Source organism: Camelina sativa, chromosome 20 (genome assembly GCF_000633955.1).
Source record: "Camelina sativa cultivar DH55 chromosome 20, Cs, whole genome shotgun sequence".
NCBI classification, from domain to species: Eukaryota; Viridiplantae; Streptophyta; class Magnoliopsida; order Brassicales; family Brassicaceae; genus Camelina; species Camelina sativa.
In genome coordinates, this window is record NC_025704.1 from 6,904,240 (window position 1) to 6,927,291 (window position 23,052).

General features: G+C 36.6%; 8 protein-coding genes across 10 annotated transcripts; 5 read left to right on the forward strand and 3 right to left on the reverse strand.

Annotated features, from left to right (window-relative positions):
• On the forward strand, positions 69-1,487 carry LOC104769765 (gibberellin-regulated protein 4-like). Its single transcript, XM_010494048.2, has 4 exons — positions 69-259; positions 450-491; positions 620-653; positions 1,057-1,487. The coding sequence occupies exons 1-4, from the start codon at positions 194-196 to the stop codon at positions 1,236-1,238; spliced, it is 324 nt and encodes a 107-aa protein (XP_010492350.1). The 5' UTR covers positions 69-193; the 3' UTR covers positions 1,239-1,487.
• On the forward strand, positions 2,933-5,551 carry LOC104769767 (vacuolar amino acid transporter 1-like). The gene is made up of 3 exons (XM_010494050.2): positions 2,933-3,174; positions 4,244-4,854; positions 4,939-5,551. Exons 1-3 carry the CDS (start codon positions 3,036-3,038, stop codon positions 5,455-5,457), a joined length of 1,269 nt encoding a protein of 422 aa, XP_010492352.1. The 5' UTR covers positions 2,933-3,035; the 3' UTR covers positions 5,458-5,551.
• LOC104769766 (ATP-dependent zinc metalloprotease FTSH 6, chloroplastic-like) lies at positions 5,521-8,025 on the reverse strand. The gene is made up of 5 exons (XM_010494049.1): positions 7,362-8,025; positions 6,739-7,279; positions 6,334-6,647; positions 6,007-6,247; positions 5,521-5,931 (listed from the first exon to the last, which is right to left on the reverse strand). The coding sequence occupies exons 1-5, from the start codon at positions 7,973-7,975 to the stop codon at positions 5,590-5,592; spliced, it is 2,052 nt and encodes a 683-aa protein (XP_010492351.1). The 5' UTR covers positions 7,976-8,025; the 3' UTR covers positions 5,521-5,589.
• Positions 8,597-10,156, reverse strand: LOC104769768 (uncharacterized protein At5g19025-like). Its single transcript, XM_010494051.2, has 2 exons — positions 9,715-10,156; positions 8,597-9,618 (listed from the first exon to the last, which is right to left on the reverse strand). Exon 2 carries the CDS (start codon positions 9,516-9,518, stop codon positions 8,811-8,813), a length of 708 nt encoding a protein of 235 aa, XP_010492353.1. The 5' UTR covers positions 9,519-9,618; positions 9,715-10,156; the 3' UTR covers positions 8,597-8,810.
• LOC104769769 lies at positions 11,807-13,089 on the forward strand. The gene is made up of 3 exons (XM_010494052.2): positions 11,807-11,926; positions 12,062-12,132; positions 12,761-13,089. Exons 1-3 carry the CDS (start codon positions 11,857-11,859, stop codon positions 12,872-12,874), a joined length of 255 nt encoding a protein of 84 aa, XP_010492354.1. The 5' UTR covers positions 11,807-11,856; the 3' UTR covers positions 12,875-13,089.
• On the forward strand, positions 15,195-16,448 carry LOC104769770 (uncharacterized protein At4g04775-like). Its single transcript, XM_010494053.2, has 2 exons — positions 15,195-15,672; positions 15,773-16,448. The coding sequence occupies exons 1-2, from the start codon at positions 15,499-15,501 to the stop codon at positions 16,070-16,072; spliced, it is 474 nt and encodes a 157-aa protein (XP_010492355.1). The 5' UTR covers positions 15,195-15,498; the 3' UTR covers positions 16,073-16,448.
• LOC104772263 lies at positions 17,145-19,241 on the reverse strand. Its single transcript, XM_019241709.1, has 2 exons — positions 17,768-19,241; positions 17,145-17,682 (listed from the first exon to the last, which is right to left on the reverse strand). The coding sequence occupies exons 1-2, from the start codon at positions 18,851-18,853 to the stop codon at positions 17,260-17,262; spliced, it is 1,509 nt and encodes a 502-aa protein (XP_019097254.1). The 5' UTR covers positions 18,854-19,241; the 3' UTR covers positions 17,145-17,259.
• On the forward strand, positions 19,300-23,028 carry LOC104769771 (KH domain-containing protein At4g18375). Of its 3 annotated transcripts, none has more exons than XM_010494056.1 (8): positions 19,300-19,395; positions 19,753-20,364; positions 20,441-20,857; positions 20,944-21,201; positions 21,317-21,574; positions 21,655-21,728; positions 21,904-21,977; positions 22,572-23,028. In XM_010494056.1, the coding sequence occupies exons 2-7, from the start codon at positions 19,783-19,785 to the stop codon at positions 21,950-21,952; spliced, it is 1,638 nt and encodes a 545-aa protein (XP_010492358.1). In that variant the 5' UTR covers positions 19,300-19,395; positions 19,753-19,782; the 3' UTR covers positions 21,953-21,977; positions 22,572-23,028. The 3 variants fall into 3 exon arrangements, with proteins under 3 accessions (XP_010492358.1, XP_010492357.1, XP_010492356.1); XM_010494055.2 differs by lacking the exon at positions 22,572-23,028 and adding an exon at positions 22,140-22,492 and having other exon boundaries at positions 19,747-20,364; XM_010494054.2 differs by lacking the exon at positions 22,572-23,028 and adding an exon at positions 22,140-22,492.

Consider the following 23,052-nt stretch of genomic DNA (forward strand, 5'->3'; position numbering starts at 1 on the left):
ATATGTCTTGCCACAGGGAATAACTGATACGAGCAACTGTGTGTATATATAGCTTATATGCAACATCATAGGGTCCTCAACCAAAACTGCTCCTCTTCAGTACACTTCTTTTGTAAACCTCAAACTAAAAAGAGACCAAAACTAGTTTGAGCGATCTAGAGGAGTGTTTGGTTCTTTTGGATTAACTAAGAAAATGGCAAAGTCATGCGGAGCTATCTTCCTCTTGGCCCTCATTGTTCTCTCCTTGCTTCAAACCATGGTAACATCTCGATTTTTTCTTCTTCTTTTTTCATGCTTGAAAATATTGGAGATAAATATATTTGATTTCTTTCCTTATTAACAAGATTTGAAATAATGTGGGTTCGATTATTCTAAATTTGTTTGTAATTGATCTTGTTTACCGTTTTATGAAATTAATTAGTACTGTTTCTTTTTGTTGGTTTTTTTAGGTGATGGCCAATGGATATAACTATCCAATAAAGTTTGACCCGGTAAGTTTAAATGTTGAAAACTACCAATATAAATACCTTTTAAACAATACTATTTTATAACCTAATGTTACTATTAACTAAACGAAAAAGTGTTTAATTAATCTACATTTTTTTGGTTAATTTTTCAGAAACGTTACAGACAAGGAAGCCTGAAAATTACCCGTAAGTGTTTTTCTTCACAGCTTATGATTCTCAAAACAAAGAATTAAACTCTAAACACGTAACTTCTGAAAACAGATATTAGGTATTTTATTAATAAGTACAAAATTTCAGTTCTATATTAATATTGTCCGAACTAGTTGAAAGTGGAGTGACTGGTGTTTGGTCTCTCAGATCCATTACAGATATTGACCAAATTACCCCTAAATGATGGTTACAGAGTCAAAGCAAACCCACTGTGTCCTTCTTGAGACCCACAAAACAGTAAAAAAGTCGTAAACATGTCCCCTGCTTTTGGCATCATTTTTTACGTTTGTTTTTCACTAGATTCTCTTGTTTTATTATTATTGAGTGGTGAAAAAAATATTGACTGGTTACCGAAAACTGTTTGTGATGCAATGACCAGAGTGCCCATCGGAATGCGATAGGAGGTGTAAGCAGACACAGTACCACAACGCCTGCATTATGTTCTGCAACAAGTGCTGCAAGAAGTGTCTCTGTGTGCCTCCGGGTTATTATGGGAACAAACAAGTTTGCGGTTGCTACAACAACTGGAAAACTCAAGAGGGTGGACCTAAATGCCCTTGAAAATATCTCCCCCTTACTTCACTTTCCACTATCGTATCGTTCCTTTTTTATAATAAAAATTTGGACGATAACTAAAATTTCACTTTCATCTGTTTTTTTTTTTTCTTTTTCTAAAAAGTATTTTGTGTTTCAATCTTATTATATTTCTGATGTTGTAATATTATGTCACTCCTTTTGGGATTTTGTTCTAAATCCTTGAAAAAAATGAGAGTGGCCTATGAATGATATTTTATTGAATATTTTGGTGTTTCTAGGTTTTTTTTTTCCGAGTCGAATGCATAAAAATCGAAAATACTATAAAGGCAAAACAAATAACACAATATTAAAAAGTCCATTAATGATACTATAGAAAGTGAGACGTTTGGGTCTATCGGCCCAGTATTAAAAAGCCCATTAATGATACTTGAACGCTTATTACGAAATCACGTGTTCTACTTCTCAGTTCTTGCGATGACGTTTTGCCACAATCTTTTTTTTTCTTTTTTTTCTAAAAAAATATTTTTGGTTTTTAATTTTTGCCACAATCTTATCTGCGATAAGGGCGTGGGCACGACAATAATATTTTACAATCGGTGCACTGATACGAACCACAAACTTAAAGAAATGTTTTACCAGTTAATTATCGTACATTTTAATAAATACTCGTTTTAGTGCGTTGAAGTATATGACGTTTGGAGTACAACGTATTGTTATTAGTTAATTAGCCTCGACAACAAAGCTCAATTTGGCTCTCTTTAGGTTAGACACCTTCACATGCATTTTGAGCGGTGATCTTAAAGAAGATATTACCTGCACAACATGGGGAATTGACAGGCAACGAATCTTCTTTTCTAAAGAACGTATTCTGTAAGCTGTAAAAGTTTTTGGTATCGAATGGAAACGTGCAAGGGCAACTGTGAAGAAAACATAGAAGAAATATATAAATATTGAACGTACATTTCTACATATATATAAAGATTGTCATTACCGGTTTATGTACGTTCTGCAGAGTGTAGAACATCTCCACTCGAAACTTATATATGACTTAAAAGTTAAAACTAACATCATGATAGTGATTTACACCAAATCGAGACCATTCATACTTATTTACTTCTAACTTAAGACTTGGGGTTCACTTGTCAGATGTTTTTTCACAAAACAACGACAAAAACATGTGGCAATTCATGTGCTCCAGACTCGTCCAACAGATTATTGACATGATATGCACTACTTTTAGACCATTTATTTTTATTAAATTCAATCATTTTTTACTATAAGGAGGATTTGGTTACTTGCATTCTCTCTATCTATGTTATATATGCATGGAAAATTTTGTTGAATTTTCTCAATATATTCCAACCAGATATTTTTTTTATGACAACTCTAATGGTAGATTTAGTATAAATGGTTATAAAAAACTTTCTATTTGATGAGAAAATTGCACTTAAGATTTCAATTTGTTTCTGAAAATCTCCTTTACAAATATTTAATTGGTCAATAAACATTTAACAGAATACCAAACTGTCACGCTAATCTCGTGCATATCATGGTGCATACTGCACAAACTTCGACTCTAATCATTGATGTTTGACAAAAATAAAATCATTGATGTAATCCCATTTTTCGGCTCAAGTAAATTATTACTAATTACTAAGTCACTATATATATATATATTGCCTATCGAGTCTTTATTTTATTTTTGACTTAAACTTCTCTCTATCTATCTCCTTGGGCGCCTCTCGATCTCTCCGTCTCTCTCTATCTCTTTGTCTCTTCGACATCGAAAGAGCAGCAGCAGAGTCAAAGACTAAAACAATTATGAGCGAAGATATCATGTCGGAGCCATTCATCGTTAAGAATATTGATGATGATGAAGAAGCAACGCTTGATGATTATAATTCACAGGGCAACACTTCTTTCTCCAAGACTTGTTTCCATGGCATTAACGCTTTATCAGGTTTCATTTCCTTTTCCTAATTGATTTGATCTCTTATTTATCTTTTTGAGTTATTCAGCACTTCCTTTTTCTTATCCCCAAGGTCCATAACTCACGGACAAAGATTCAACTCTCTTAGCTTATCCACACATATACACATAGAAATAATCTAGAGAAACCTATATTTAGCTTTATTCTATTCAAAATCTAGATATTTTTAACACAAGATTTTGACTTTATCTTGTATCTAGATTGGTGTGGATTTCATTCCTATCTTTTTATATTGTTCATAGTTTTCTCCAGTTTTTTTTTTGGTTATTGATGTTTTTTCAGTTAGACAAACCAAGTTCTAGTTAAATTTCAATTGTTTTTTTTTTCTCTTATTCTACATTCAAATGTTATAGGTTTTGATGGTGTAGGAAAGGTAAAGCTAAACAACCAAATAAATGTTTCTTTGTTTTTTTTTTTTTTGGTAGAGGACCGGGAGAAAATAAATGTTGCTTTGTTGTCTTTTAAGGTTAGGAACTTAGGATGGTAGTGGTACCGTTTACCTGAAATTAATACACACAAATAATTTGGCAAAGTTCCTTTTGTTCTCCTTGATATAGGCATTCATCGATCACCCCCACTGGAGTATTGCTTTTAATTATGAATGGGTCTATTAAAGAGAGGCCACTATCGTTGTGTGTTTAAATGATACCAAACTAAATACTTTTAGTATATACTAAATAAACTAAAAGTTAAACTAGTTATTAATTAGTTTTCACACACGTCTAGCCAGCACATGATTAAGCCATTTTCATTATTTATTATATCCATATTCTATACAGACAAAAGAAGACCGTATGATAATTAAATAAAAACAACGAAATTTCACTATCTAACTACAACGTGTCTCTTAACCATCCTAGCACATCAACAACACGTCTTCCCTTTTCAAGTTGTATTCTTCTTCTACAAATCACTTCCAAATCAAATATCTTATCTTGATAACGATATAGACCACAATTCTCTTCTTTGCGTAAAACGTGTGCATTAGCGTTTTAAACAAAATATTAGTTCTTGTAATCATCTTTAACTTTTTCTTTAGGTGTGGGTATATTATCGGTACCTTATGCTTTAGCATCGGGAGGATGGCTAAGTTTGATCATACTCTTCACCGTGGCAATCACAACTTTCTATAGTGCCATTCTCATTAAAAGATGTATGGACATGGATCCACTGCTTCGATCATACCCGGACATTGGCTACAAAGCCTTTGGAAACACAGGACGTGTTGTCGTCTCCATCTTCATGAACCTCGAGCTTTACCTAGTGGCGACTAGTTTCTTGATCCTAGAAGGTGACAACCTTAACAAGCTCTTCTCAAACGTTGGATTCAACTTCATGGGATTTGAATTCCAAGGCAAGCAAATGTTCATCGTCCTTGTAGCTCTCATTATCCTTCCCTCAGTCTGGTTAGACAATATGAGGATTCTTTCTTATATTTCCGCGAGTGGCGTCTTTGCTTCCGGGTTGATTCTTGCTTCTATCTTTTGGGTTGGAGCTTTTGAAGGAGTAGGGTTCAAAAACAAGGACTCAGAGGTCTTTCGTCCTAACGGAGTCGCTACTTCCGTGAGCTTATACGCGTTTTGTTACTGCGCTCATCCTGTATTCCCAACTCTATACACTTCCATGAAGAACAAACGCCAATTCTCAAACGTAAGGTTTATTTAAAAGCACTCTCAAAATTTTTTACACTAAAAGCTCAGACTAATGATTTTGCCTTTTTATATATATATGTAGGTTATGGTTATATGTTTCACAATATGCACATTCATATATGCATCAGTGGCGGTGTTGGGATACTTAATGTATGGAACAAATGTTGACTCACAGATAACATTGAATCTTCCTACGGATAAGCTTAGTTCAAAAGTAGCGATATGGACTACATTGGTGAACCCAATAGCTAAGTTTGCTCTAATGGTTACGCCTATTATCGACGCAATGAGAAGCCGGTTTTCTCGGTTTTTGCCTAACAAAAAAGCGTCCCGTTTCTTGCTGAGTACGACGCTGGTTGCTAGCAATGTGATTGTGGCATTGCTTCTTCCCTTCTTTGGTGATCTTATGAGTCTTGTTGGAGCATTCTTGAGCGCATCCGCATCGGTTATATTGCCATGTTTGTGTTACTTAAAGATCTCCGGGAAGTACCGAAGACTCGGGTTGGAAACACTGATTCTCATCGGTATTACACTAACCGGTGTCTTGGTTGTGATAACCGGAACTTACAAAGCGGTTAAGGACATTTTTGGCCGATTCTAAAATCCGAATAGGTTAGGTCTAGGTCTAGCCTAATTAAAGAATAGTATTTGGTTAGGGAAGAAATTTGTAATACTAAAACGATATTATTATTTTATTTACTTCAACCATTTCTATTTTTTTCACTCATTTGTATTATACACTAACCAAGTCTCTGATTCGAACTCTATCATCAGTATTTAACGGTTGATCAGTATACTCAGACAAAATTGCTCGGAACTCGTCTCCCGTTAAGGTCTCCTTCTCCAACAAAACATCAACAAGCTTGTCTATGGCTTCTCTGTTACTCCTCACATGATTCTTCGCGATCTCGTAAGCGTCACCGATTATTTTCTTCACGCACGAATCTATTTCCTCTGCGAGTTTCTCGGACATTGAGTTCCTCGCAAGCATGCGTAAAACGACGTCGGTTTGCTTAACTGCTGGGTCGGTTAGTGCCCATGGACCAATCTCCGACATACCAAACATCGTCACCATCTGAACCAAAAAAAAAGAATTAGAAATTCAACCGGTTATGTCCGGTTTAGAATATTTGGTTTTTGATTACTACACCTGTCTTGCGATCTGAGTAACTTGCTCAAGATCGCCGGCGGCTCCGGTGGTTATCTCCGGTTCTCCGAAGATTACATCCTCTGCGGCTCTGCCTCCTAGTCCTCCGACGATTCTAGCGAACAATTGCTGTTTAGACACCAATGTCGGGTCTTCTCCCGGTAAGAACCAAGTTAGACCACGTGCTTGACCTCTAGGAACCAACGTAACTTTCTGAACCGGCTCGTGACCCTCCGTCAAAGTCCTTAACCAAAGCAAAACATTTCAAACGAAAACTGACTAAACCGGAGAATTGAAAATTTATAACATGAAATTGAACCGGGAACTTACGCACAAATAGCGTGTCCTATTTCATGGTACGCTACAATCGCTTTGCTTTTACCGTCGACCATCTTCGTCCCTTCCATTCCGGCCACAATCCGATCGATGGAGTCGTCAATCTCTTTAAGGGTAATCTTGTCTTTTCCTCTTCTTCCGGCGAGTATCGCGGCTTCGTTCATAAGATTGGCAAGGTCAGCTCCACTGAAACCTGGAGTTCTCAGGGCAATCACGCTCAAAGACACTTCCTTGTCAAGTTTCTTGCTTTTGCTGTGAACTTTTAAAATCTCTTCTCTTCCTCTTATATCCGGTAAACCAACGGAAACCTGTTCAAAACCATGTTTGCATTATACCAAACCGGTCCGATTTAATCATTAATTGGTTTGATCTGTTCGGTTTATGAATAAACCAACATACCTGTCTATCGAATCTTCCAGGTCGGAGCAAAGCAGAGTCTAGAATCTCCGGCCGGTTCGTTGCACCAATCACAATGACTCCGGTATTCCCAGTAAACCCATCCATTTCGGTTAAAATCTGGTTTAACGTCTGTTCACGTTCGTCGTTTCCTCCTCCTATACCGGTTCCTCTCATTCTCCCGACAGCATCAATCTCATCAATGAACACTAAACAAGGTGAATTGGCCTTTGCCTTGTTGAACAAGTCTCTAACCCTAGAAGCTCCTACACCAACAAACATCTCTATGAACTCCGAGCCTGACAATGAAAAAAACGGAACACCGGCTTCTCCGGCTATAGCCTTGGCCAACAGAGTCTTTCCGGTTCCTGGCGGTCCGGTCAACAAGACTCCTTTAGGGATTTTAGCCCCCAGAGCTGAGAATTTCTCTGGGGTTCTTAAGAATTCAACGATCTCTTTAAAGTCTTGCTTGGCTTCGTCTACTCCAGCTACATCCTTGAACGTTATCCCTGTGTTTGGTTCCATCTCAAACTTAGCTTTGCTTCTGTTACAAGAAAACATACATTAGGATCTCAATCTTAGGTTTACTATATTCAAAATTGATTAGGAATGCTTTCTTTTTTTACCTTCCAAGACCAAAAGGCAAATTAGGTCCACCAGGGTTTTTTCTTGAAGATGTTAAAAGCAGAGAGCCAAGTAAGATAAAAGGAAACCCATAATTCACCAAGAAATTGAGCAAGAAGGCTCCCAAGTTCACATCCATGGGATGAGCAGCGAAATCGACGTTCTTCTCCTTCATCTCCCTCACCAGATCGACCGGTAAACCGGGAAGATTAACCCTAACCCTCTGGGTCTTTCCTAATGCTGGACTGGAGATCTCTGCGATGGCAACGGTCCCGTTCTCGAACAAGTCAACTTTCTTCACTTCATTCTCTTTGAGATGCTGCAGGAATCTCGAGTACGACATTCTATTGGAATTGGCTTCGATAGGAGCTTCTGGTTCAGCTTTTGCCGGGTGAGCAAGAAAAGTTCCTGGAGAAGACGTAAACCCCAAGGCAGTCAAACTCAGTAGAGCTCTCTTGGTGAGTTTATGGTCTAAAGTTTGGGGTTTGAGAATAGGGTTGTGACTGGATTTGGATAAATGAGTTGGTTTTTGAAACTCTTGGGACTTCTTATTACAAGTTGGGATGTTAGAAAGAGGGAGAGACAAAGCTGATGATGATGATGATGCCATTTTCATCGAGCTAATTAACCGTCAAAGGCTACTAATTTCTGAGAATAGAATTTGGTCTTTTGATATTTTTATTTGATAGGTCATAGGTGTGTTCGAGATTGTTATATAAACAAAAAAAGGTGATGATGAGTCATGACTAAAACGAAGAGGATGTTTCTAGTTTCTTTTGTCTTGTCTAGAAGACTAGAACATATAAATGTCTTCTTGAATGATCCAGAGATTGTCTACTATGGAACCAAAAAAAAAAAATCTATATATCACAATCCACACAGAAGTGTATGTAGCTTGGATGTGAGATTTGATGTAATAGTTGTCCAACCTTTGATCTTTACCAATCTCCATTTTTATTTATTTTTACTGAAATTTACATAACCATACACTTGGAGGGGAAAAAGGTAAAGTTTCATAAATCATAATAATCTCTCTGTGTCCCCATTGTGCCTTAGAGTCAAGCATGGTCCTTAAAGTCCCTAAATAATCACTTTCAAACATTTAAGACCATGATTTAGTTATTAGTTTTAGACCATTCCACTAGAACTAGTGTCCTAGATATCACATACCCCTGAGTTGGGCAAACCAACCATGGAGTCATTATTAATTTAATGTATGGTTGGAAACAAAAGAAAATTCCCAAAAGTTTGTGTAAAGCTTTTATTTAAACACATGGAGTTTTAAACATATATTAGTTTGTGTAAGAAGTTGTTGTGAAAAAGAAAAAAAAAAACACTAAACCCAAAAGAGCAAAAGTTGTTTATAAGCTAATCATCATCGTCATCATCATCATCATACCCCTGTAATGATCTTTATCTTTACCTCAAAAAAGATTGAACCTTTTTTGCTTTCATTTCTTGACCTTCCTTTGCTGCAGTTGCTGCTTCTTAGGTCCAGGAACCTCTAATCTCCCAACCGAACACCCACATTTCGCCCGAAAAACCAGCACAGCTCTTCCATTAGGTGGAGCCATCTTCTTCAGCTCAGCCTCTAACTCACGGTGGTGATCACGAGGCAACTCAAACAACCCTTTCTTGCTAACACTCTTCCCACTATTACTGCTCTTAACACAATCCTCAGTTTCTAACTGAATGTCAAACTCAGCATTCGCTTTCCTAAGCCCTTTACAGTTAGGTTTCCCACATCTATGACGACTACACAAGAGTATAACAATCATCCAAGCAGACAAAGCAGTGCATGAGATACTCAAAGCTATCAAACCATAGACAATAGGATCAGGGTTACGCAAGATCTCTTCTTTGACTAAACAAGAAAGCTCTGAGAAGATCTCAAGAGATTTGACAGTGATGAATTTGATGTAAGGGAAGATCAAGAACCCGGATGATGTGATCACAGCGATCAAGATCAAAACATCGATTGCAGCTGATCTAGATCCGTCACAGCAGACTGAGAAATTCGAAGAACAGCTCGATGATGATGATGATGATCTCTTGTTGATGCTTCGTGAGTGTTTTGAATGATGATGATTGAAATCTGCAGAGTGAGCCATGTTTGGAGATTGGTCTATGAGTGAGATTGAGTTCTGGAAATATACCATCTCAGAGAAAGTTGAATCCTTTTTTTTGTTTTTGAGAGAGGAAACAGATCAAATCTAATTCGATCTCTCTTAATCAAGAACAATTCCAAGACTCTGATTCCTAGAATCACACCAAATCATCGATCAAACAACAATAAAAAATCAAAACTTTAATAAACAGATCGAGTTTTTTTAAAAGAGATATCTTGGAACGAACCTGATTGGATTGGATTGGACTGGGTTCAATCTGATCGAAATCAATTGAACCCTTTAAAACGGAAATGAAAATTTCGAAATCAGATCAAATCCATCAAATCTTTCAAAAACTTCAACTTCACAATTTCAAAATAGGAGGAAGAAGGTGAAACGTGATCAGGAGAGAAGTAGGAGAGACAACGTAATGGAGGGTTTGGGAATAAAAACAAAGGGAAAACAAAAACTGGAGTTTGGGGAATTGTATATGTAAAAAAGGAAAAATTAGATCGTGTTCGTGAACATGATGATGATGATTTTGAAGTGTGTTTTTTTTTTTGTTTCTTTCTCTCTTTATGGTCCAAATTGGGTGTGATCGTGTTGTGTAAGAAGAGAAGAGAGGAGGTGGTCAGTCACACACACGCGTTAAGATTGTGTTATGTGTGCGGAGTTAAACAAAACTATATGGTTCGTGCATAGGTGTATGTGTCTCCATGACTCCAAAGTACATTTAAACGAAAAAAATCAAAGTGTTATTAAATTTTTTTTTTACTTTAATATTTTAGATACTTTGTTGATTTCGTGGGTCACTACTGCTGCTAGACATCTCTTTCTCTAGGCTTCATTAGATTTATTTTATTTTGTTTTTGTTTTGGCTCTTTTTCTGACCATCTCTAAATTATATTTTATGATTTTATCCCTTTAATTATTGTTTTTTCTTTTTGCATCGAGAAATATAAAAATAATATATCATAGTAATTACAAAGCAAGTCACAAGAAACAAGCCCAAAGTCATGAATGAAGCCCAAGCCCTTTTTGCATATAGTAGTAGCCTTTTCTTTTTTTATCGGCCATTAACTAATTCTGTAATAACCAATAAGGAGCGGACCAGACAAAAGTCACAAAACACACCGACCGAAGTAGTTGGGGGAAAACACGTTTTTGGTTTGTTCTCACTGATTGGTCCGTTCAGAGGCCAGAGCTACATTTTTGGCAGCTCACCTAAAAAAATGTAGAAAATGAGGTTCAGTCGGAGACCAGTTAGTCCACAAAGTACATAGGTTAACCAATAATATTGCTGCCGTAATTGAGACCCTAAAGCTTGATAGATTCGTAAATGACTTCTAAGTCTTGAGTTAAGTTTCTTTTTGTTTGGACTTAAAGTTGACTTATTCATCCGTTTCATTTATAGCAGACAAAACCAATGTTAATCTTTTTGCTTATCTCATAAAATTTGGCAAGGCACCGATTTTGATACACTACTCCCATAATCACATGCGTCGACATTATTTTAGCTATAACTTTTTTTTTAATAACACAAATTATTGATTCATTTTGTTTGTCTTGTTATGTGTTAAAATGTATGTGGACGGCTATACTAGTAAAATGACAGCATGATATTCAATTAAAACTAAGTCAAACCTTGTCTTTAATTTTATATAAACACGGTAATCGATATTTTCTCTGGATCAGAATAGAAGATTTCTCTAAAATGGGTAAACCTTTTTTTTTTTACCAACTTGGTGTTTTCCATTACGATATTGATTTTCATAGTCCAAAGTGGCAAAACCCCTTACTCGCCAACCTTCTGGTTTGTGGATAAAAGCCTAACTTAATAATTATAATTAAGTAAATTATAACTGGAGAAAGTCTTCCTTTTTAAGAAGTTTGGTAGATTCATAAATAATATTTGACTATTATTATTTATATACACGAGAAATACAGCTTTCAAAGTTTTTACCAAAAATAATACTGGTACTCTTTGCCTCTTTGGTAGTGGCAGACATGAGGAGCTCGACTCCAGTTCACATCACGTGGACTCATTAGGGTTACACGTGCGAGTTTGCTTCCTAATAATCAACTGGCAATTTAGGCCTTAAGTTTGATTATCTCTTAATAATAATAATAATTCAGTTATACAGAATAAAAATATTTAGAGTAATTTAATATGTTAATTACCATCTTTCTTCATTGGATCTGAAGCTGGAGCAGTTTCCAGGAAAAGTGGAAAACCTTGAAGCTAAAGGTTCTCTTTTCTCTTTATTAAAGTTTTACTATTATAGTAATAGGAATGGTTTGATAACTACCAAAACTTATTAGTACTAAAATAATAATAGAAAGTTTAATATATAAATGAATCTTAATTCAGAACTTCAAAGAGACAACAATGGGTCAATCTTGTTTCTTCAAAGTTCTTCTTGTTTCCTCTCTTTTACTACTTATCTTCTTCTCCACTGGTAATAGCTAATTGAAATCTTCTTCTCTTCTTCTTAATCACACTGTTGCGAATATTATTAAGAGTTTATGTTTTAGCCTTTAGTGGGATTTAGAATTCATGCCTGATGATTTTTTTTTTTTTTTAAATTTATAAGCCATGGGGAGAAACTTGCGAACTGCAAAGTTGTCAGGAGTTCACAGTACTGCTGAGCTTTTTTCTTCCAGGGTACTTTCTCTGTTCTCTACTTTTCTTTAACTAGTTTCTTCAACTCTTAGAACTTATACTTCTTTTTTTTTCTGCATTATGATATATATTCAGAACTCTTCATGGATAATAATACTACGTATGAAACCTTTTAACAAAAAATAATAATAAAAAAAAATACTACCTATGATTAGTTTGTAGGTGTATTTTTTCCATTTATAATGTAAAGAAGATGTGCAAAAAAACTCTTTTTTTCTTGGAACAATACCAAAAATGTTTGAAAATGGTAACTAGAAAAACAAGTTTCCGGAAAGATTTTATTTTTATCGAAGGCAAACTACATTTTTGTAATTGGTTTTTTTTTTTTTTTTTGTATTTTCAAATTTTCGCTTAATTTTCTTGCATTAATCATACATTTTTTCTGTATATATTGCTAATTATTTTTTCTTTTTTGACTAATCATATATAGTATAAATTTGAACCGTTTTATTTTTTCGGATTAAATATTTCATCTGAATTTTGTTTGTGTATATGAGAGTAGTCACCTAGTTATTATTTTTTTTTTTTTAAAAAAGAAGTACATATAATTTTTTTTTCTTTATCAAACGAATTTTAATTAACTATATTACAATAAAAATGGTAAATACAGGAAGGCATTGTGAGAAAGACGATGGAGCTGATGGATTATGACCCGCCGGGGTCCAACACCAATTGGAGTGGTTTTGTGGCATCTCCTCCTCCCCAATCTCCTCCACTTTCATAATTTCCAAGAAAACAACAAGCTCGTCTTAAAGTGTCTTTTTTTTTTTGTTCGTAAACAAAATAAATACCAATATGTAATTTGAAAATTTGATAAGCTAAGCTCTATTCTCTTAATTGTGGAAAATATGACTTCAAATTGTAAGAACACTTGTTTGATATAATCATATAATTGGTGAACACAAAGGAAACGTCATTATTAATTGAAAATTTTCGAGACACATCAATCTTTTTATATGTTGTTCTTATTTTTACCTTTTTTTGTATTAATGTACTGCAATTAAAAGATTGTAACTAAAAAATTTAAAATCTGAACAAAAAACAAAACCAAAGTAAGTTTAATATTTCTCTAAACCCAAAATGAACAGAAAAAAATACCAAAATGAAATTGAAAAAAATTGAGAAAAGAAAGATCAAACTGAAACTTAAATTTTCTTTGATTTTTTTTTGATAAAACAAATCAGCTAATATAAATATATAATTAAACAAAATAATGAATTTTGAACTAAAAATATATATTACTTAAAAAATAATCCAACTGTATTATTTCGGATATCGAATTTGTTTAAAGTATCTTAAATAATTAAATTCACCAAAAAAATACATCTTAAATAAATAATATAAGCAATCTTCAACGGTGCAAAAATTAAACTCTAACCAAAAATCTAATTTAGGGGCTGTATGCAAGGATAATCCGTAAGAACTTTGGTGAGAAACCCCAGCCATGGGTGCGGGATAGGATTGTGGCTGGGGACCTCCAATCAGTTCATATTTTTAGGGAGCTGTATGCAAGGATAATCCGTGAGAACTTTGGTGGAAAACCCTAGCCATGAGTGTGAGATAGGATTATGGCTGGGGACCTCCAATCAGTTCATATTTTTACGGAGGCAGTGACTGAGAAGGAGAAGAGGACCATGATTCACCGCATCATCAACAATGCACATATTCTGCTCTCAAATCACGCTTACTTTGAGGATGAAGAGGAACATGAAGCATAAGGAGACAAAGAGAGAGAGAGATTTAGAAACTCGTGATAAAGAACTTAGTATTAATCTCGTTGTATTAAGGAGAAGTATGAATGATACTCCCTCTACTTTGAACTTAGATTTTGTCTGATGAATATGTCGTGTTCTGAAGAAATCCTTTGGAAACTAAGGCCCCGATTGGTAACGGTTGTTACTTATGGTTGTAAAGACTTTAACTTTAAAATTTTAGCTGTAGAGAATTTGGCTGTAGAGAATTTGGCTGTAGATGCTTTAGCATTAGAGAATTTTAGCTGTAGAGAATTTGGCTAGCTGTATTGGTAACAAACACTTTTAAAACTGAAGCTTTTACTTTTATTATTAAAATATATTAAAATGATAATATTAATGATGATAATGAAAGTAAAAATAATTATGATTGAAATGGATCTTAAGAGAAGGAGAAAAAAAAATAATTAATGTGTAAAAATAATTTATGTAAAATTTATATATAAATTTTTGGAGAGCTTTTAAGTATAATGGGGGAGAGAAAAAAATAAAGTCTTATATTTGTTTAATTTTAAAGTCTGGTTTTGACAATTTAAGAAATCTGAAAAAACAAAAAGGAAAAAAAAACGACTTACAAAGCTTTAAAAAAAATTTAAGTAAAAAAGTATGATTGACAAATAAATGGCTGTCAAGGCTTTATTTTTTTTTAAGTCTTAAAAATCTTGTACCAATCAGGGCCTAAATTTGCTTAAAAAAAAGCAATCTTCAACATAAAATAGAACCCCAATAGAGGGTTCCCGCCGTAAACCTTCTTGTTTTTTTTACGAATTTTTGCTGCTTCGTAGATGGATCTTGGAAAGCATATGATCCGCTTGTGGGTGCGGGATAGATTTCTTCATCATTTCAGGATGTGACGCCAACCAGAGGAGCTACCAATTTCCGACGAAGTTTCTCTCCCCTACATGTTGAAGTATAAGCTTTTATTTGGGCTATACAGTGTATGATCGGACATAACTTCAGAGATGTGGCATTTTATACAGACTGTTCAGACTTGGTGAAGATGGTATCTTCTCCTTCGGACTGGCCAGCTTTCTCGGCGTACCTAGACGACATCAAGATAGACAGGGCATAATTTTCGTCTTTCTCTTTATCTCTTATCTCCAGAAACGCAAATGTAAGTGCAGACTCTCTGATATGCCAAGCGCGTACCACTCCGCATTATATTTTGTATGTAAATAATATCCCTTCCAATTGGTTTGTTTGAATTGAACTAATCTTTTGTGGTAAAAAAATAAACATAAAATATGAATATTATTTTCTAAATTATGAAGCAGTCTAATTAGAACAAAGGGAAAACGTCCTGGTTCCCCATGAGAACTATGATATCGTACCAGATGGAGCCCGATCTTTACCCCCGTCCCAGATGGCTCTCATGAAATTCTTCTCAATCTATATACCCATATATCGGGATGTTATCGGTTTAAAGAGTGAACCGATACGAAACCGTTCATACCAAATAGAAAACCAAAAATAAAACCTGACTGATGTTAATAATCCGACCCGAGACGATACATCTATAACACATCTATAACTCCATTAAAATCCCCAAATCCTCAAACCCTAAAAGCATAAAATTCTTAAATCGATCTTTGCAACCATGAGTACCGTTTCTGGAGGTTCGAGTGGTTCATCAAATGTTCGACAAAGAGGATTCGTCGTTGGCGTGCCTAAGAGATGCTGGTGTGGGGAACACATCGTGGCAAAGAATTCCAAATCCGAGCCTAATCCTTCTCGGAGATACTTTCGATGTCGAGAAGCAGCAGCAAAGAAGGTACTATGTTATGCTTTGTTTGATGTAGACATCGACCTAATCCAAATCCGAGCCTAATCCTTCTCATCAATTTTCATTGTATTCTATGATATAATGTTAGCTTGTGAACGATAACCACATCTTTAAGTGGGTCGATGAGGCATTGTTGGACGAGGTAGCAACATTGGGTGTTCAATTTGAGAGAGTAAAAGAAGAGATGAAAGAGCGTACAATAGAGACATTGCAAGAACAGAAGCTGAAATTTGAGAAGATGCAAATGGAGTTCGAAAAAGAGCTTTGTGAGAGGGTTGAAGAAGTTTTGTTGGAAGCAAAAGCTGAATTGCAATGTAGGATGAATAAGAGTATAATTGTATGTGTTTTCGGTTTTATGATCTTGTTTGCTCTGTTTAAGCTTGTATGATGAGCTATTGTAAACTATTGTTCGGTTGTAATCTATTGTTGTTCGGTTGTATGCTCTGCTTTATGCTCTTGTTTGTTTTGGTGTTGAGTGTGAACTCCTGTTGGTGTTGCTATTGCATTTAATAAGATAAGACATTCCACATTTCATAAAAGGCAGAACATGATGAACACATGTTCTGAAAACAAGCAGAATGATAACGTTTTGAAATCATGTTCTCAACATGATCACAGACCAAAAACATAACCCTACTAGTCTATTCGACCAAAATACAGATCCAACTAGTCTCTTAAACCAAAAAACAGACCCCTACTACCATAATCTTCAATATTCAGGCTTGTGAAAGTCCTCCACCACCTTGAGATAGTCCTCCACCACCCTGAACAACTTCTCCTCCACCAGATTGAGAAAGTCCACCACCATCTTGAGAAAGTCCACCACCTTGAACAACTTCTCCTCCACCACCCTGAGAAGCCTGAAAAACCGCAAATTTCAAAAAATGAGAACAAGAGACTCATCTTGAGAAATAAAATGAGAAAAAACCGATTAACAACCTGTGTTTGATTCTTCTTCTGGTGGTACCTACGGTTATGCTGATCAGAACCACAAATTCCACAGTGCATTATCCTTTTTTTATGTTTTGGTTTCTTCTTGACAGGAGACTCATTTACACCTGGCTTCCTCTTCTTGTCTGCCTTGGTTATCTTCTTTCTCCCAGGTTGTGGTGGCTCAGGTGGAACATGAACATTCTCACCTAAAGTCGAAGGCCAATGACGAGCACCCCTTTGTGGAGTAATGCCATTTGTGTAGTTAAGCCTCCACATAGCAGTTCGAAACCACTGGCAGACATAGTCATCAGCACTTAACGTCCTCTTCAGAATCACTCCATAGGCATGCTCACATGGAATACCACATATTTGATATTTTTTGCAGGTACAAGTCATATTTTGTAAACTAACTCTGTGTTTGTCTCCATCCAGTGTGACTTCAAAGCACCCATTAGTAGAAGGATGCACCTGGCATTCCGAAGCTTTGTCATGCTCTTTAGCAAGAAACCTTGCCACATATGGAGTACATAAACCTGAAACATCAAAAACCAAGAACATTGCATTAAATATGTAGAAATCATAGACAGTCTTTGAATAAAATCATAGACAATCGTAGAAAATTGCATTAAATTTTGAATAAAGTTAATTACCTTTGTGAGAATGAGAGAGAGCTGAACGCTTGGCAATCCGAACCATAGACAGTCTTCTAACTGTCTCCAACATTGCCACAAACGGTTTCTCCCTTGCTTTGTCGATGGTCTTGTTGAAAGATTCTGTGAAGTTGTTGTCAACATCTTCGCAATAACCCCCCAACTTATAGAAGGCACGACACCAGCTCTTTGGTTTCGACTTCATAACATCATCATACACACCAGTGTCATAAGCGTGTATCTGTTCCAGTCTCTCACCGAACTGTTTTGCATTATAGCTCCAAGCCATATGCCAGAGGAGTGGCTTGATTTGCTTCTTGGAAGGATGAGTCTTCTTCAAGTTCCCATAGATGTGTCTAACACACATTCTATGCTCTATTTGTGGTAACTCCAACTCCACAGCTTTTATCAACCCCTAATTGAGAACCAAAAACCAAACATATTAAAAACGAGAGCATTCACATTTATTAACCAATATAATAAATTAGTTAGATACATACCTTTTGTCGATCAGACACTAAAATGTAACCATCTCCCTCGTTTAGATCCAGGTCAGTCTTCAATCTCTTCACAAACCATAACCAATTGTCTTTGTTCTCAACTTGAACAACACACCAGGCTATTGGATAGATGCCATTGTCTGCATCTCTGCCTAATGCAGCAAGCAACTGTCCCTTGATCTTTGCCTTTAAGAAGGCGCCATCAACTCCTATTATTGGCCGGCAAGTCTGTTTCCAAGTTCTTCTAAGGGCATCGAAACAAACATAAAACCGATTGAAGACGTCTTGACCAGCATCATTCTTAATTGTATCAATCTCCACAACAGACCCTGGATTTGCTTCCAAGATCTCAGCTTGGTAATCTCGCAGTCGTGCAAACTGTTGTTCATACTCATACTCTATCCATCCCAAAGCCTTTCTCCGAGCAGCTTGACATTGTGGCCTAGTAGCGGATATCTTCCACCTTTCCATGATAATCTGTTCAATCCTCAAAGGCTTGTAATGATCCGGTTCCTCTCTAATCTTATCGAGAAAAATTCTAGCTATGACTGGGACCTTAAACATCTCACACTCGCCATTGGGGGTACAACAATGCTTATCAATGTATTTCGTAATCTTCCACAAAGATGCGTTTGGAAGAAGTGCAGCAAACACTTTCCACTCACAATTGCCCTTATCCCCAACACATCTAAACCCGAGTTTATCTTTGTCATACCTGTATTGCTTCAAATTGTAACCAGTATGTAGTGCATAGTCCAAGACACTCTCCTTGAATGCGACCCCATTGTAGAAGGATTGGTCTTTCCACAAAGTTCCATCACCACGTCCGATATCCGTAAACACCCTCTCTGGACCCGCACCACGACCACGACCCGCACCACGACCACGACCTTCTTCCTCGTCGTCACTTTCTGGGTACGTATCATGACGAATCGACTCTTCAGCATCGGTAAATTCCTGAGCAAGCATATCGACGTGAAATTCATCTCGATCCTCTCCTTCTTCATCGTACTCTCGTTCTCCAACACCATCTCTTTGCCCAATACCATCTTGTTGCCCAAAACCAGATCGGATTATTAAATCCATCGATTCAATTTGAGAAATCGATGGTGAAATTTGATTTTCTAGGGTTCGTCGCGAGAGAAAACAAAAAAGAGGTTAAAATGTGATTTTAGGGATTTCTCGGTTGAGGGTTATGTTTCTAATCGGGTCAAAATCAGGTTTTAATCGGGTCGAAATCAGGTTTATTTTGGTTTGTAAACTTCGTCACTCGGTTAATCAAATAGTAAACCAATTAAACCTATAGCAATGGTGAAATAGATGATATCTTCTATTCTCATGGAGATACAAAACGTAAATTACAGATATATGGGTATATAGATTGAAAAGAATTTCAGGAGAGCCATCTGGGACGGGGGTAAAGATCGGGCTCCATCTGGTACGATATCATAGTTCTCATGGGAAACCAGGACGTTTTCCCTAGAACAAATAACTAATTAATGTTTTTTTTTTAATCAGAAAGAAAGAAAAAGGAAAAAAACTAATTAAAGTCCGCGCAAACCCTAGAAAATACTGATATCCCCGAATCCGAAGAATCGATTTCGTCTGCGGGGGACTCTGAATCAAAGGTTCGTAATTTGTTCTCCTCAATCCAAACCTCTCTGAGATCGTAATCGGAATCTCCAATTGTACCTATTTGGAGTTCTATTTGTTTTTCTTAAGTCTCTTCTCATTTGGGTTACTTGTATAGCTTGTTCTTTTGATAGACTAGAGTTCCAAGTTCTCTGATTTAATTTGTTACTTTGATCTTATGTGAAAATGGATTGATTTATGAAAAGATTTAAAATTGCATATAGTTTTTGTTTATGAACACACTTGTGGCTGCTATATATATATATATATTTTTTTCCTGTGATTGGTTGAAAAAACTCAGGTTTACTATAGATTTGGAGTTCTAATTGTTTAATTTTGATTGGAAGGTACAGAGTTGTTTCCCTATTTTTTTGATTGGAACAATGTCACCGGATCATAGAGATAGCCATAGAAAGAGGTCTCGTCCTCAGTCTGATTACGATGACAATGGTGGAAACAAAAGAAGATATCGTGGTGATGACAGAGACTCACTTGTCATTGATCGTGACGATACTGTATTCAGATACCTCTGCCCTGTGAAAAAGATTGGGAGTGTTATTGGTAGAGGAGGTGATATTGTCAAGCAATTGAGAACGGAGACTAGATCGAAGATTAGAATAGGGGAAGCGATTCCTGGATGTGATGAACGTGTGATTACGATCTATAGTCCTAGTGATGAGACCAATGCCTTTGGAGATGGAGATAAAGTACTTTCTCCTGCGCAGGATGCTTTGTTTAGGATCCATGATAGAGTAGTTGCAGATGATGCCCAGAGTGAAGATAGCTCTGAAGGAGAGCATCAAGTTACTGCTAAGTTGCTGGTTCCTTCGGATCAGATTGGATGTATTCTTGGTAGAGGTGGCCAGATTGTTCAGAACATTCGGAGTGACACTGGTGCTCAAATTCGTATCATTAAGGACAGAAACATGCCTCTATGTGCCTTGAGTTCAGATGAGCTCATTCAGGTACTTATGTGTTTTACTTTTATTGCCTTTTCTTATGAAATCACTTTTTCACTAAGCTTTTTCTTTTTATTTCTAGATATCTGGAGAAGTGCCCATTGTTAAGAAGGCTCTGCATCAGATTGCTTCTCGCCTTCATGATAATCCTTCACGTAGTCAGAACCTACTTTCGTCTGCAATGTCTGGTGGACATCCTCCTGCTTCACTGATGAGCCATGCGGGTGGTCCTCGACTTGTAGGGTTAGCACCGCTGATAGGTTCCTATGGACGTGATGCAGGAGAATGGTCTCGCCCTTTATACCAACCTCCAAGAAATGAGCCACCGGCAACAGAGTTCTATATTCGGCTAGTTTCCCCAGTTGAGAACATTGCAAGTGTTATAGGGAAAGGTGGTGCTCTTATCAATCAGCTTCGACAGGAAACTAGAGCAACCATTAAAGTTGATAGCAATAGAACTGAAGGAAACGATTGTTTGATAACTATTTCAGCAAGAGAGGTTTGAATTTCTTTCAATGGCCCTGTCTTTTAGTTAAGAATTGCATATTCAACTTTTCTGCCTTGACAGTGTCTAATCTATTTTAGGTTTTTGAGGACGCATATTCCCCAACCATAGAAGCAGCTATGCGGCTGCAACCAAAGTGCAGTGATAAGGTGGAAAGAGATTCTGGACTTGTTTCATTCACGACTCGTCTTCTTGTGCCAAGTTCTAGGATTGGTTGTATCCTTGGTAAAGGAGGAGCCATCATAACTGAGATGAGAAGAATGACAAAAGCTAACATTCGCGTATTGGGGAAGGAAAATCTTCCAAAAGTTGCATCTGACGATGATGAGATGGTTCAGGTATAAAATTCACAATATCATAATGATACTCCTCTAATTTCCATTGCAGTTTATCCTCTCACGCTTAAAGCCCTTCACGTGGAGTGTTAACAGCAGAAGTTATTTGGATGTTCAGATCTCTGGAGAACTTGACGTTGCCAAGGATGCTCTCATACAAATTACATCAAGATTAAGAGCCAATGTTTTTGACCGGGAAAGTGCTGTTTCTGCACTTATGCCGGTCTTGCCTTATGTTCCTGTTGCACCAGATGTTGGTGATAGATTGGACTATGATAGTAGAGATAGCAGAAGACTGGAACGTGGGAATCCTTATCCTGGTGGTTATGGCTCAAGTGCTTTGTCTTCTGAGAGTTATTCTCCGTATGGCCCGCCGGTATGTCTTCTAAAAGGTTTCATTACATGTTTTTATCGTATCATTTCTCACCTAATGACTCTTCGGACGTGTTTTTGTAGGTTGGTGGTAGTAGTAGTACTCCATATGGAGTGTATGGAGGAGGTTATGCATCTGGACGCAGTGGCAGTTCTGGGTGAGTTTATTTATTTCCTGATGTATTTGTAACACTATATGAAGTCTTTACCGGTTTACCTTTTAGAACTTCCGTTATCAAGTGTTTCTAATGACGATATAGCGCACATAATTTTGTTTTTCGTTTGCCTAACAATTCTTTGTGGTTGATCCTGATCATGGGTTTTTGTCATCAGGTTATCCAGCCATTCTTCTACCTATCGACGCAGAAACTATGATTACTAGAAGCTATTGGTGGGTGATTATAAAGGTTAGATTATAACATGGTTTGCTTAAGTCCTTCTTTAAAACTTAGTTTACCTAGCTGTTTGTCCCAAGTTCATGACATAACCTAATCTGATCTGTCCCGGTGTCAGATTCTGATTTACTGCTTTTTTTCCCTTTGTGACCTTTTCCCGTCCCACTAAAACAGTGTGAGATCCTGAAGCCTGAAGCCAACCCCACAGCCCACAGTTGAAGCCTTTTCCACCAAACAAGATGACAAAGCTGAACCACCAAACTCTACCTAGGAGAACCGATTACATGTGGATGAGATATTTAAGTTTGTTTCAAAACTTTTCATGTCCGCTTGTAACCAAAATACTGCCAAGTTTTCCTACCCGTTAAAAACCTTATCCAGTTGGCCTTGGCTGTAATGCTGTCTGTCTTTCAGTTTACCTTTTCTTTCCTTGGATCAGATTCCGAAACCTTAGTTTGGTTGCGTGTAGTTCCGTATGTATGAATTATTCAATTTATGTCAAACGCTCTCTAGCATTGGTTTTACTTTCAGCAGGCTTAAACCTCACTCTTACAGGTTTCCGTATCGCAAACTATTACCTTAATAGTCTCTCAAGAGTTGTTACAGATCTTATGCAGGGAAAGAGATGAGTGAGAATCTAAACAGTTACTATCGACGAACCACTTTGGGCATTAACATCAATCTGTTATCCCTTTTGGTCCACATGAAAGGTATATAAACTTCTTCTCTCTATGTTATTTGTCTTTGCACAGATGCTTCTTTGGCAGGAGTTAAATAAAAGACAGGTTGCTATATCTTGAAGAATGAAGACGCTCTTGTCATTTGATTGTCGGTAACTTAATCTCTCCGTGTGAATGACTACTCCAAAGTCCCGTTCTGTTTCGTGGCTATGACTGACCGGTTTTCTTGCCTGAGCCACCCGGATTTGGCTACATATCTCAAAGAAATCTCTACATTTCATGAATGTTAATCGAGTGTTGAGTTAGATACTTAGATTCGTAGAAGAAATTTATTTTATCTCAACTTTTTAAGAAAATTATATGAATCAGTTTATTTTGTAAAATTATTTGGATCAATAAATATTTGT